This window comes from Oryctolagus cuniculus, chromosome 11 (genome assembly GCF_051225735.1).
Source record: "Oryctolagus cuniculus isolate XC-2025 breed Fujian yellow rabbit chromosome 11, ASM5122573v1, whole genome shotgun sequence".
Classification (NCBI taxonomy): Eukaryota; Metazoa; Chordata; class Mammalia; order Lagomorpha; family Leporidae; genus Oryctolagus; species Oryctolagus cuniculus.
The window spans coordinates 103,660,435-103,674,026 of NC_142877.1; the positions used below are offsets into that span (position 1 = coordinate 103,660,435).

A 13,592-nucleotide genomic window follows, 5' to 3' on the forward strand; every position below is an offset into this window, starting at 1 on the left:
AAATTTGTAATCAATGTCTGCTCTTGTTTGAAGAGCATGCTAGGCAACTAAAATTGGATGGAGAGGTGTTCAAAACCAAAGTGAGATCTGTCCTTGTCATGATCAGAATGAGTAACAGAATTAGGAGCGACTTTCTCGTTAGGTCACTTTCCACCTCATTGAATGCCCTCTTGTGTTTCCTGTACCTGACCCCTGTACCAGTGTTACAAGGCGTTCCATGAGTTGAGGGTCCTGTCCATGCTGTCCCCTGACTTCTCAGAAATAAAATCCCCATGTCCTAGCAGGTGTCTGCCCTAGAACTTTGAAGTTTGCAGTTTGAGGCCTGTTTTCTCTCCATCCAGAGGCTGCAGGTAGAGTGTGGATTTCACATGCCCGTCTGATCCTCTCTCCCAGGTCTCTTACTACTCAACCCTAGATGTGTTTTGGTTAGAAGGGGAAGCTTGACCCTCATTTTTCTATTTGGTGAATCCTTTTCTGCTTTCTACTTCTCCCTGAAATTTTCTTCGGTGTAGAATCTTGGGCACTGACTTGGAGAGATGGAAGTAGAAAACTAAAGCTGATTACAGCTAGCATTTGTCTTGTACTTGGTCTCTGCCAGCTGCTCTTGGTTCCTTGTATACCTTATTTTATCTTTTTGGGAAGGCACTGTTGTTCTTTCATTTTATGGATGACTTGGTTTGTGTCACCTGGTTAATGTGCTCAGGATTTCAATCCAGGTCTCTCTGACAGTAAAGCCTACGCTTTTTAACATTATGCCATGGTTTCACAAGCGCTAGCAATGTGGATCCCTGTAAGAAGAAATAATGAGTATTTAAAGTTGATTTAAATTATTTTTACTATAAGGTTATCTAAGTCTGGTCAAATATAAAACTAAATATAGACAGCTTATATTCCAGATAGCCATAAAAATCAAATTAAACATAAAACAAATTCCCTACACTAACATGATGTATGTTATTTTGTTGAAATGCATTCGCTGTGACAGTGTGGTACTGTTGAAGAGGTATAGTTTCTGAGTTAAGCACAACCTCACTGCTAGATATCTTAAGATAACCACCTTTCCTTTGTCCCGCTCACTGTGTGATCTGTTAATGCTTGCTGATGTGAGACTATTGGATCTTTGTTTTGTGTGAATGTACCTTGACACATTCATTTTTCTCCTATTCTCGTTTCGCAGAGCAGTTGGTGCCAACAAAAACACAAACAAAACTAGGCACAAAAATTAAGTGATTAAAATATGCAGATTCTAGAGAAAGTTAATGTTCAAAAAAGTAGCTTTTAAATGGAATATAAAGATAATTTAGAAATTTTTGTGGAGCTCCTTGTTGGAAAATGCTGAATAACCTAAAATCTTTTTTTTTTTTTTTTGCAGGGGAAAGCAACATAGCAAGGTTTATTAGGGTAGGACATCCGTAAGAACAGATGGGCAACCTCTCCAGACAGGACCTGAGAGAGAGTGCCCAGTCACTCAGACTGGGGGAGAGTGAGGTTACATGGTTTAGTGGAGAGAATACACCTGGGCAGGCCAGGCGGGTGGCTCAGCAGAGAGGTAAAGGGCTGAGCGTGCAGTCCAGTTGAGGCCGGGGGTTTTTTAAGGGGATGGGTCTTGCTTTCCCTTCCCCCCTCTTCTCCTCCTCCTCCTGGAACAAAGGACTTTTTGGATGTAAATACGAAAAATTCCATTCTGAGTTTTCCCCCTGAAGTTATCAGACAGGGGGAAGCCTGGCTGGCATCGCCCCACCTTAGAGGAAGGATGGTTATGATGTAGAAGGGGCAGGGTGTTTGGAGTACAGATACTGGGCTGCACCTGGAAGGTTATTGGGATGACTTTGAGATGGGGATGCTGGACCTGGATGTCAACTCCTTAGGCCTTTGTCACACACACATAAGCTCATTATGACTTCTACCTAGCATTCCCCCCTCAAGAGGACTACCCATAATTCTTTTTGGGATAATGGATGGAGTTGAGTCTTCTGTAGCTTCTTCAAAGCTGACATATGGGCATCGAGAAGGAAATGGGCATTTTCTCTTGCTATCTGTCCTACGGTGTGTGACAGTGGCCTTGGAAAGACTGTCCTGCTTGGTCCAGAGGGCTGCTCAGGTCATCCAATGGAATTAACTGGAAGGCTTGTCTGATGACCATTTGGAGTTCGACAGCTTTTATTCTGTTAGAGACAAAACGAACAAGAGCATTAAAAACAGTCCAAAGAGAAGCAGCAAGATTACAGAAGTTATAAGGCCAAGGAGAGGAAATGGCCAGGATTTCCATGACCAGATGTCAGGCCAGAAATCCCAGCCCTGGTTGGCCTGGTCCTGGAGCTGTTTGGCTTTGTCCAGGAAAATATAAATTTGGGTTTGTACCTGTTCAGTCTGATTGACCCAGAAACAACATTCTTCCTGGAACATGGCACACTAAAATCTCATTCTTAGAGATATTTGTCAAGTAGTATAAGGCCATTAAGGGTTTGGAGTAAGTGGTGACAAGATGAATCCTTGAATGAAAGATGATTCTCATTGTGAACAGGATGCGTTTCATGTAGGAGAGCCCAGTATCATAATAGTTAGGGGCCATGATTGTGGTCTTTACATGAGGCAGTAATAAACCAGGGATGTGGGGGATTTGGCCAATCTGGAGGGAGGCCGGTGGAAGAACTGGTAGGACTGTTTGTTGGTGAATATGGGACAGGCAAGTATATCCTGATATTGGGTCAGAGTGAGACATTTCCAGAAATGCCCAAGTCAAGAAGAGGACATTCTGTTTGTAGGTTAGATGTGTTTGGTTTGAGGTGCCCATAAAACTCCTTACCTTTGAATGCCTTGAGGGAATTTAGAAATGTAAGGGAAATGGCCAGGAGAAGAATATGCAGGCATCCCTGTATGTATACAAAGTTCACATCTGTGGATTCAGCCAACCACAGATCAAAACAGTTAGCAAAGATGCTTATCTCTACTGAACGTACAGGCTTTTTCCCTTGCCATTACTCCCTAAGCAATACAGTATGACAACTGTTTAGATTTACATTGAATTAGGTATTAAAACAGTTGACTTAAAGTATAATGGGAGGATTGTGAGGGTCCTATGCAAATATTACACCATTCTGTATAAGAGCTCAAGTGTCTGCAGATTTCCATATCCACGAGGAGAACCAGAACCATCCCTCATGAACTCCTAGTGACAGTTCTGTTGGTGTTGTCTGCAGAGAGGTCGGTGGAGTCTCTGGAAGAGGATGAGATGACAGAGTGAGAGCCAACACAGAGTGTGCAGAGGGCCCAGGACCAGTCTTTGGGGGAAGCATAATTCAGGCAGAGATAATGGCAGAAGGAAGGAACCGAGCCAAGAAGGCAAGTTTCTTTGCAAGCCCAGGGAATTCCTGGAAGGGGAGATGAGAAGGCCTGGGGGGATGAGAGCCAGGTTGTAAAGTTCTGAATAAGGCGTGAAGGGCTGTGCGTCAAGATTTCCCTTCTCAGACACTTTTCAGGGAGAGTAGATGGGCGGCAGTGAGGAGCATACAGGAGCACACACTTTTTGTTTTTTTGTTTGTTTGTTTGTTTGTTTTGACGGGCAGAGTGGACAGTGAGAGAGAGAGAAAGTTCTTCCTTTTTGCCATTGGTTCACCCTCCCAATGGCCGCCACGGCCGGCGCACTACAGCCAGCGCATCGCGCTGATCTGAAGCCAGGAGCCAGGTGCTTCTCCTGGTCTCCCATGTGGGTGCAGGGCCCAAGGACTTGGGCCATCCTCCACTGCACTCCCGGGCCACAGCAGAGAGCTGGCCTGGAAGAGGAGCAACCGGGACAGAATCCGGCACCCTGACCGGGACTAGAACCCAGTGTGCCGGCACCACGAGGTGGAGGATTAGCTTAGTGAGCTGCGGTGCCGGCCACACACACTTTCTGGGGGCTTTTTTTTTTTTCTTTGCCAAGTGTTCTACTTTTTCTGTTTGTGTATTTAATCCCCACCAAAAAATCCTATGGTGTTATTTCCCCCATTTTACAGATTAGAAAACTGAGTTCCTGAGAGGTTAAGGAGTTGTCTTTGGTTACATGCATAGTAAAGCTGGGATTTGAACCTGGGGAACTTGGCTCCTATTGGATGACATTCTTGCTACTTGCCATCTTGCAGACATGGAGCCAGGAAAGGACGTTTGGGCTCTCAGCTGTAGCCACCATGTCAGGGTGATGTAAGGTTGAATTGTGTCCCAAAAGCTATCTTGACATCCTAACCCCCAGTACCTTTGAATGTGAACTTCCTTGGATATGGAGTCTTTGCAGATGTGATCAAGTTAAGATGGATCATACGGAACTAGGGTAGGGCTTAATGCAATATGGCCGGTGTCCTATTTTTTTGTTGTTGTTGTTGTTAATATTTCTTTGAAAGGCAGAATTAGAGGGAGAGATCTTCTATCCACTGGCTTACTTCCCAAATGGCTACATTAGGCTGGGTTGGGCCAGGCTGAAGCCAAGATCCTGGAACTTCATCCAGGTCTCCTGTGTGGGTGGCAGGGGACAAAGGACTCGGGCCATCTTCATTTGCTTTCCTAGGTGCATTAGTAGGGATCTGGATTTGAAGTGGAGCAGCTGGGACTCAAACTGGTGCCCTTATGGGAGGCTGGCATCGCAGGTGGTGGCTTGAGCCATTGTATCATGGTGCCAGTCCTAGATGGCATCCTTCTGAGAAGAGACACACATACAAGAAGAAATCCATATGATGATGGCAGTAGATGTTAGAGTGATGGGTCCACAAGACAGCAACACCTAAGGCAAAGGCATGGAACAGGTTCTCTTTGAGAGCCTTTAGAGAGCGCGCACCTGCCAACACCCTGATTTGACTCTGACTTCCAGAACTAAGAATAAACTTCTGTTGTGGGAAGCCACCCAGTTTGTGGTACTTCCTTACAGCAGCCCTAGGAAATTAACCTCGGAAGGGAGGTAGGTGTGACAGGTGCTTCATCCTCTGAGAAGGGGGTAGGGTGCCCAAGGTCCTTGAATACTGCTTCAGTTCCCTGACTCAGATTGGTTGCAACCCATAGGGAGATTTATTGCACATAACAGAAGACCAGAGGCAGGCCTGTCCTTTGGATGGGTTGATTAAGCTGCTCAATGATGTTGTGAAAGACCTTCTCCCCTCTGCCTTCCTCTGCCAATTTATCTTCATGGTGGCAGCCAGATGGCTGCTGTGGTTCCGGAAACAAAGTTCAGACACGATGATGTGCTTTGGTGCCTTCCCCAGGCCTTCACTTGAGGGGCTGAAAAGCTTGCCTCTGCATCTCCTCAAGAGACTTCTGTGTCATGGGTAGGACTGGTTCCCACGACCATTCTTGAACCAATCCCTGGCAAGGAAGATGGCAGCATCATTAGCCCCGTCAGGCCCACTCGAGGCTTTCGAAGGAGAGGGATGAGAATGAGGTCCCCCTCTTGGAGTCACAGGCTGCATGGGGGTGGAATGGATTCACAAACGGAACGGTGACTGTTGGGGGGAAGGAGGGGGTGGATTCTGCTAGGCAGCGGCAGTGTCTCTGCAGTGTTGATGGTAAAGCAGACGATTACTCGGAGTACTAGAGGGAGGACAGATCTCTCTGGGTCACCAAAGGAGTTCTTTCATAAAACTTCTGTTTTTCATCTCCTGTACCTCACTGCTTCCCTTGCAGACCAATCCTCTCACAGAAGTAGTGCATTTATGAGGGCATTCCATTAAGAAAACAGTACAGATGGGGATTCTCTAATGAAGTTTCTTTAGGAACCTATGCCCTGCAAAAATCAGAGGTGCCAAAAAGTATCCAAGAAACAAAAAAATGAGGCCTGCTGGAATCATACTGTTTATCCATGAGACCTTTGGGTGACCTCTGTCTTCTGGTAGGAAACTCCCTTTTTACCTGTGTTTGAGAGATTTAAGAGTCCTATGGGTCATTAGTTTTTCTCCAGCAAAGTCTAGAATTCCTGGTGTTATTTCCATCTCTCTCTTGATTTTGGGTTCTGTTGTTAAAGATGTTGACTTAGAACTAAGATCCCTGTTTCCATTCCCTCTCCCCAAGGGACAAGATGGTAGGTGAGGAAGATCTGAAGGCTACCAGTGTGACATTCCTGTTGCTTGCCTCTTGGATGCCAGATGTTCCTCTGCATGTTTGTTCCTTCAAAATATTTTGACCTCATTGTTACTTTTAGAATGCTTCATTTATATTCTATCATAATTATACAGGTCTTATCATAGCTCATTTGTATCAACATGGATTAAAATACTCGCTGATGAACTCAATTTCTAGAGTAAATGATGTGGTAATTTCCTAAACTAATAGAAAGGCTTGCTAGTTATGGGACTGATATTTTTTCAAGAATATGTATATGCTATAAATTCACTATGGTTTTATAAGATAAATGGTAAAACTTGAAGTCATGAAGAGTCCAGAGTTTCCAGAGGCTATTTTAAAATTTTTATTTTCAGGGGGAAAACAATATATACTTACTAAGTGCTTAGGATGAGTTAAATGCTTTAAATTTTATTTATGTATTTAATTGCATATATTTAAGGCATACAACATTTTCTTACATTTATTAATATGAAAGGCAGGATTATGGAGAGGCAGAGTCAGAAGCAGAGAGACAGGCCTTCCATCTGCTGGTTCACTCCCAACATGGCCACAATGGCTGGAGCCATGCTGATCTGGAGCCAGGCACTTCTTCCGGGTCTCCCACGTGGGGACAGGGGCCCAAGCACTCGGGCCATCTTCTGCTTTCCCAGACACGTTAGCAGGGAGCTGGATTGGAAGTGGAGCAGCTGGGACTCAAGCTGGTGCCCATATGGGATGCTGGCACTGCAGGTGGTGGCTTTACCTGCTATGCCACAGTGCTGGCCCCAACATCTTTTGATAGACATAGTGAAATGATTACTACAGTGCAGGAGTGGGGCATATCCGTCATCTGAGTTGCTGTATGTGTGTGCTTTTGTATGTGTGTGGTGAAAACACATACAATCTGTTCTCTCTGCAAATGTCTGATATGGAACACAATGCTACTAACTGTAGTCCTCATGCTGTACTAGATCTCTAGATTTATTCCTCTCACATTACCGAAACTTAGTACCCTTTGACCAACATCTCCCCATCCTTCTCTTCTGCCCCATCCCTACTTCCCAACCCTGTTAACTGCCATTCTGCTTCTGTATCTCTGATTGAAAAGATTTATTTATTTGAAAGGCAGAGTTAGAGAGAGGGACAGATGAGGAGGGAGAGAGACAGATCTTTGATCCTTTGGTTCGCTCCCCAAAAGGCTGCAATGGCCAGGGCTGGGCCAGGCCAAAGCCAGGAGCCTGGAACTCTATCCAAGTCTCCCACATGGGTACAGGGGCCAAAAGATTTGGGCCATCTTCTACTTTCCTGGGTGCATTAGCAGGGAACTGGATTGGAAGTGGAGCAGCTGGGATCCCTATTGGTATCCGTATGGGATGTTGGCATCACAGGTGGAGGCTTAACCTGGTGCACCACAATGCCAACCCCTGTATTTGACTTTTTAAAAAGATTGTGTGTGTGTGTGTGTGTGTGTATAGAGATAATGTATTTTTCTAACTGTGTCTGGCTTATTTAACTTGGTGCATTCTAGGTTTAGCCATGTTAATACAAATGTCAGGATCTCCTTTTCTAAGGCTGAGTAATACTTCACTGTGTGTATATCACAATTCATTCATTTGTCCATCGATGGACACTTAATCCTTAGAGGTATTTAAACATAGTTCTTTCACAATGCTCTCTATTCTGTGTAATGTTTCCAGAGGAGCTTGGAAATATGAAAAAAGGATTTGAGTGAGTTTCTAAATGAAGCAACAAATAGATGGGGAGACATACTCCTGGTGTTATCCTTCTTGTAGAAGGATCTCTGGTGTAATAGAAAGCAGTTCTCACATTCTTAGTAAGAACATGATGGAATTTCATTTCTATGGCTCGATACTATCTTGCGAGCTATGGGAGACTCGAGAGTGCTGATTACAAATTTTCATCAGTGCTTTAGTTCAAGAAACAGTCAAGTTCAGTCCTGGCGCCAGTGTCACTCAGTTTGGTCTTCTGCAGTGTTCCTGGCTCCATCACAGTTCTGAACTTTGGGAGTTTATGTTCTCATTGATTGTTTACAGAAGTTTTGTATCCCTCACTCAGGAAAGATCCACTCACACTCCCTGCATTCCACGGCGTTACTTGTTAGGAAGGTAACCAACCAAAAGAGTTGAAGTGATCCTATTGCTTGTTCTCAGAATTTTCTGTCTTCAGGGATTGTGGTAGACCAAAATTCCTCCATGGAAAAAAAATGGTTCAGTAGTAAATAATATAAAAGTGGTTTTTCAGGGAACAGGCCCCATTTTTTCCAGCTCCCAGAGTCCCTTTTGCTGTGCATTTTCTTAGGGAGAATTACGGCTCGGTGGCCCAGAGCACCTGTGTGGTCTTCAGGGAGCCTGGGCTCGAGTCTTGACTGTTATTTCTGGGCAGCTATCAAACCGTGGGGAAGTTCTGATGTCCTCAAGCCTCAGTTTGCTCATCCATCAGTGAGAATCCTAGTACCTGCCTGTCAGTTAAAGTGAGGTTTAGATCCCTTATAGCGCCATTAAGTAGTAGGTGGAATTTCTGGTGAATTTATTCTGTGATAGGGAAGTCGATTTTTTGTTTCTAGGCTTCAGCCGTGACTTCCGGTGGGTGACTTCTGGATTTATGACCCTGGTCATTTCTCCAAACCCTCATTTCCATTTCTTTTCCTGCTTCCTGCCAGATAATTCCATAAGAATATTTCCGCTAAAGCTCAAGTGCCTGCTGTCGAACTCGACCTTCCTCAGCCCGTGGCAAAGCCCCACTTACAGGGAGGAATCTACCAATCTCTGTCCTGTGTCTTCTCTGACATCTTGCCAGTGAGGGACAAAGCTACCTGGTGGCGAAAGCTCCTTTCTTCCATGTCAGCATCTCTCTCTCTCCCTTCCTTAATGTCAGCACTTTAATTTGGTTCCGTAATGACTCTCACCTGGCTTTTACCCAACAGCCTTTGGCACAGTCCCCGTGCTGCTGGCATCGAGGAAGAATTCAGTAAGGGAGGGGGGAGAGTGTGTGTCGAGCCTCAACTTGGAGCATGGCCTCTTGCTAGGTATTGGTGGGTGGCAAAGAGCCAAAGAGAGGAGCAGGGAGGGATTTTCCGAGATGACTAAGGCACCCTGTAAGATGAGGGAGGTGCAGTTCGTGGAGGAGATACACAGAAAGGAGTAAAAGTCGGCTGTAATCATGGGCTGGGTGGACTGTTACGCATGTGTGTCCAAGGAGGCTGCAGCATGCATTTGAGGCTGCCCCAGACGCTGTTGCTCAGCCGTCGGAATCCCACAGGCGTGCCCTTGTCTTTCCCCTTTTGGGTTTCTGCATTTTGCCGTGCCCACCCCTCCCCACCCCCTACCCCCATTCTGGACTTTTCCCCCAACACTTCAGGCACTGCTCACCAACATCTTTGCTGGGTATCACTTCACCAGGGGTAAAACGGCTTGGGAACCAAGGGGGAGGGCTTCCCAAAAGTGGTCAAAGGAGGAAGTGGTAGCTTCTGGCTGTTTTTGCTGCCATCGACAAGATTATGTTAATCCCTATTTCAAAAACTTTAATGGATATTGCTTTGCCAAATAAAATATGGCCTTTTTACTTTGGTATTTCAGACTTTTGACTATCTGTTAAAAATATTTATTTGAAAGGTAGAATTAGATCAATCTTCCATATTCTGGTTCACTCCCCAAATGGCTGCAACAGCCAGGCCATGGGCCAGGCTGAAGCCACTAGCCAGGAGCTGTTTCCAGGTCTCCCACATGGGTGCAGGGGCCCCAACATTTGGGCCATCTTCCTTTGCTTTTTCTAGGCCATTAGCAGAAAGCAGGATCAGAAGCGAAGCGTCAAGGACATGAACCGGTGCCCATATGGGATACCAGCATTGTAGGTTGCTTTGTTACCTGTGGATCCATCTCTCCCCCGCCTCCTTTTTCCCCCCCTTTATTTGAATGGCAGAGTTGAGGGGAGGAGAGACAGAAATCTTCCATCTGTTGGTTTACTCTCCAAATGGCTGCAATGGCCAGGGTTGGGCCAGACTGAAGCCCAGAGCCTGGAACTCCATTCTGGTCTCCCACATGGGTGCAGAGACCCAAGCATGTGGGCCATCAGCCATCACTTTCCTGGGTGCATTTAGCAGGGAGTTGGATTAAAAATGGAGTATCTGGGACTTGAAGCAGCACCCGTATAGTATGCTGGCATTGCAGGCAGTGGCTTAACCTGCTGTGCTACAGTGCCACCCCAAGACCTTTAGCTTTCCTGTATCAACCTCTTTTTCCACTCTTATTTTCTGACTGAACTTATATTCCTATATTATGGATCTAGGTTGCAAATCAAAGGCCTGTTTGAACCAGGCAGATGAGTAAAGCAAGCTAGGGGTAAGGCACTAGAGAATGCTGGGAGGTGTGGCAGATTGGAATTCCCTACCACAGTTTGAGGGGGTGGTGTGATCACTGCTCTAGCGGATGGCTGCCATGTGGGAGTGTGGTACAGAGTGACTTCATCTCAGGAGAAGATGGAGACTTTTTTTTTTAAGATTTTATTTATTTGAGAGGTAGAGTTACAGACAGTGAGGGGGACAGACAGAGAGAGGTCTTCCGTCCGCTGGTTCATTCCCCAAATGGCCTCAACGGCTGGAGCTGCACCAATCTGAAGCCAGGAGCTTCTTCTGGGTCTCCTACTTGGTTGCAGAGGCCCAAGGACTTGGGCCATCTCCTATTGCTTTTTCAGGCCATAGCATAGAGCTGGACGGGAAGAGGAACAGCTGGGACTAGAATCAGCACACATATGGGATGCCGGCGCCACAGGCAGAGGATTAAGCTACTACGTCACTGCGCCGGCCTCAGGAGACATTTTTTAAGAGATGATAGGAAGCTACATTTTTGTGACAACAGTTTAGATTTTTATTATGGATTCGAATTTTGTGTCATCTTTTCTTTTTTTTTTTTTTTTTAATGTGGACAAACCCTCCCCAAACACACAAATATCTGCAGAACAGATTCGTTTCTCTGACCTCTGGACACTCTGGGCTGCAAACTTTGTCTCTGAGGTCAAGTTCATGCCATATTCTCCATTATTCAGTCCCTCAGTCTAGAAGGTCACTTTCTGTCCCACTTTTAAATTGTTTCGTCTTGCTTTGTATTGTAATTAGTTGCAGTTTTGGGGAAAGAACACAGATTCTAGAGCCAGATGGATCTGGGCTTAAATTCTGCCTTTGGTACTTGGTGGCTGCTTGACCTAAGGCCAGTTGAAATGCAACTTCTTCATGTGTAAAAACCCAAGTAGTAAGAGTCCCCTTGTAACACTGCTGAGAGCTTGAGAAATAAATCATGCAAAGTATCTGGCATCTAGTAGGCTTTCAATTGTTTTCTATTATGAATGCAGGTCTTTTCTCTTTTTAGTAGTCTCTGAGCTCTATGAGGGCACACACTGGGCACCTAGCACATAGCATGTGCTTAATGTCTGTTGATCATGTGAAGGAGGTCCATCAAGCGTGATGATACCTGCCTTATCTCAAATGGCGTTTTAATTGACTCTCAATTGGCTTTTAAGGAAATGCAAAACCAAAGCTTGATTGCTGCTGCTGACCTGATGTGTTTGTCTCACCAGGTTATGATGTTGCTGGGCCTGTTGCAATTGGACTCACTCACTGGAAAAATCCATACGCACAAGGCAGACCTACCCTCCCATCAGATCTGCCTCTCTTCGTCTCCAAAGATGCAGGCATTCCTGTGTACCACCAGTCCTTCACCCGCAAGGCTGACCTGGCCACACCCTTGTCTTGCCCAGCCTCACTGTCCATCACTCCAGTGCCTTCTTACAGCAGCAGTAGCCAGGAAACCCTGAGTCAAGACACCACAGGTAACAGTGTTGTCTTCCTGTTGGAGGTTCTGGACTTGGTGTACTTAAGTTTCCTTTGCGCATTTGCCTGCTTAGTGTGTTGCAGCTGTTTTCTTATGCAATGCTATGGGCTCCAACCATACTTGGATACTTAGTAGCCTTTAACAGCTTAGCTGTTAGGAGGAAGGTTGGATGTGCTTAGAAATCGTTGCCCTAAGTAACGATTAGTTAGTAAAGTGCCATCTGGAAGTCATCAATTCTGAATTGGAATTTCAAATCTGTCATGTTGGTTTAATTTCTTTAATGCTCCATTTAATTACAAGTTATCAACTTGGATTAAGCTTCTTGTAGTCAAGAAAGTTATTTTTGAATAGCTCAGTTAATACCAATTTATGTTGCTCTATAAGCCACCATCTCTGGGACAGATCTGATCAGTTGCCTGTTTCTGCACAATCCAAGAACTATGTAGTGTTCACATTTCTATCAGTTGGAAATAATTAAATGAACAATGTACTTGAGATACAGGGAAATCTATAAATTGCAATTTCAGTCTTCATATTTGAAGTTTTATTTGGATATAGCTAGACTCCTGCATTTATGGGCTGTTCATCTGTTTTTGCATGATAATGGTAGAGTTGAGTAATTGTGCCAGAGACTTTGATCTGCAAAGCTGAAGATATCTAATATCTGACTCCTCATTAAAAATGTTTTTGACTGCTAAAGTCGTGACTTAAGTAATCAAGGCAAGAAGAATACCTATAACATCTTGCCCAAAAATTTATCACATCACTCTTGAAGTCAAGCTCTACCTGTGCTAGGATGGCCCTTGAACTGTTCTTATTTCTAAAGTCTGAGCTGGAGGCTTAAGTTATACAAAATCTATCCTGTCCCATGTTTCTTCTATAGATGAGGCACTTAAAGATAATGGTTTAGTCAGCCAACTCCGATGTGTAATTCCTATTCTAGAAATAAGTCTTTGACTGTTGTGATTCTCTGACACTCAACAACTCACACAGATGCTGCCACCTAGAGATAAGACATTGAAATTGCAGGAGTTCCAGATTATCAAAAATGAAAGTTGTAGCTTGTGGACTTCACTAAACTGCGTCCCCATTGAACTGGTTAAAAGCGCACATTCCTGGGCCCTACCCCAGGGGATGCTTCATCCATGGGACAGGGTGAGCTTTAATATGCATGTTTCAGCTTTCCCCTCCTGGGATTTTGATTCCTGAGTTTTCTGTACAAACCTTGGCAAACCTCTGCATGCATGATATCTTTAGTTAAATGCCTACATCAGAATGAGAGAGATTGAAGAGCATTGGGCAACATTTGCATACATGAGCTTTGTACATGACAAAACTAAATGTCTTTCTTATTGTCCTGATTGAAGGTCAATTTGACAGCAGAAAAATCATGATGTAGGATTTGAAAAGTTTTCATAGTAAGTTTGAAATATCCTGGGTTTTGATTTTCATTATGAAGGAAAATTATCTGTTTGCTTTAGTTTAATAAAATCTGAAGTCAGGAAATAAAGTGACTTCTTTGGCCAAAGTAGCTGAAATGTTTTATTTTTTTGTTTTCTTTTTTGTTTGCAAAACGAGTATGAAATGACAGTTACTAGATTAACATTTTGTCATGTTTCCCTTTGAGTTGGTTTTTTCCTCCATAGAGTATTACACTCAAAAGCAATTCAATTTTAGGAGGAAGTT

General features: G+C 44.4%; 1 protein-coding gene across 2 annotated transcripts in view; it reads left to right on the plus strand.

Annotated features, from left to right (window-relative positions):
* ANO4 (anoctamin 4) overlaps positions 1–13,592 on the plus strand; it is a 561,128-nt gene that overhangs the window by 17,385 nt on the left and 530,151 nt on the right. For both annotated transcript variants that reach the window (XM_008256958.5, XM_008256960.5), the window contains exon 3: positions 11,653–11,904. In XM_008256958.5, the coding sequence (XP_008255180.1) occupies positions 11,653–11,904 (252 nt within the window). The remainder of the gene's footprint in view (positions 1–11,652; positions 11,905–13,592) is intronic.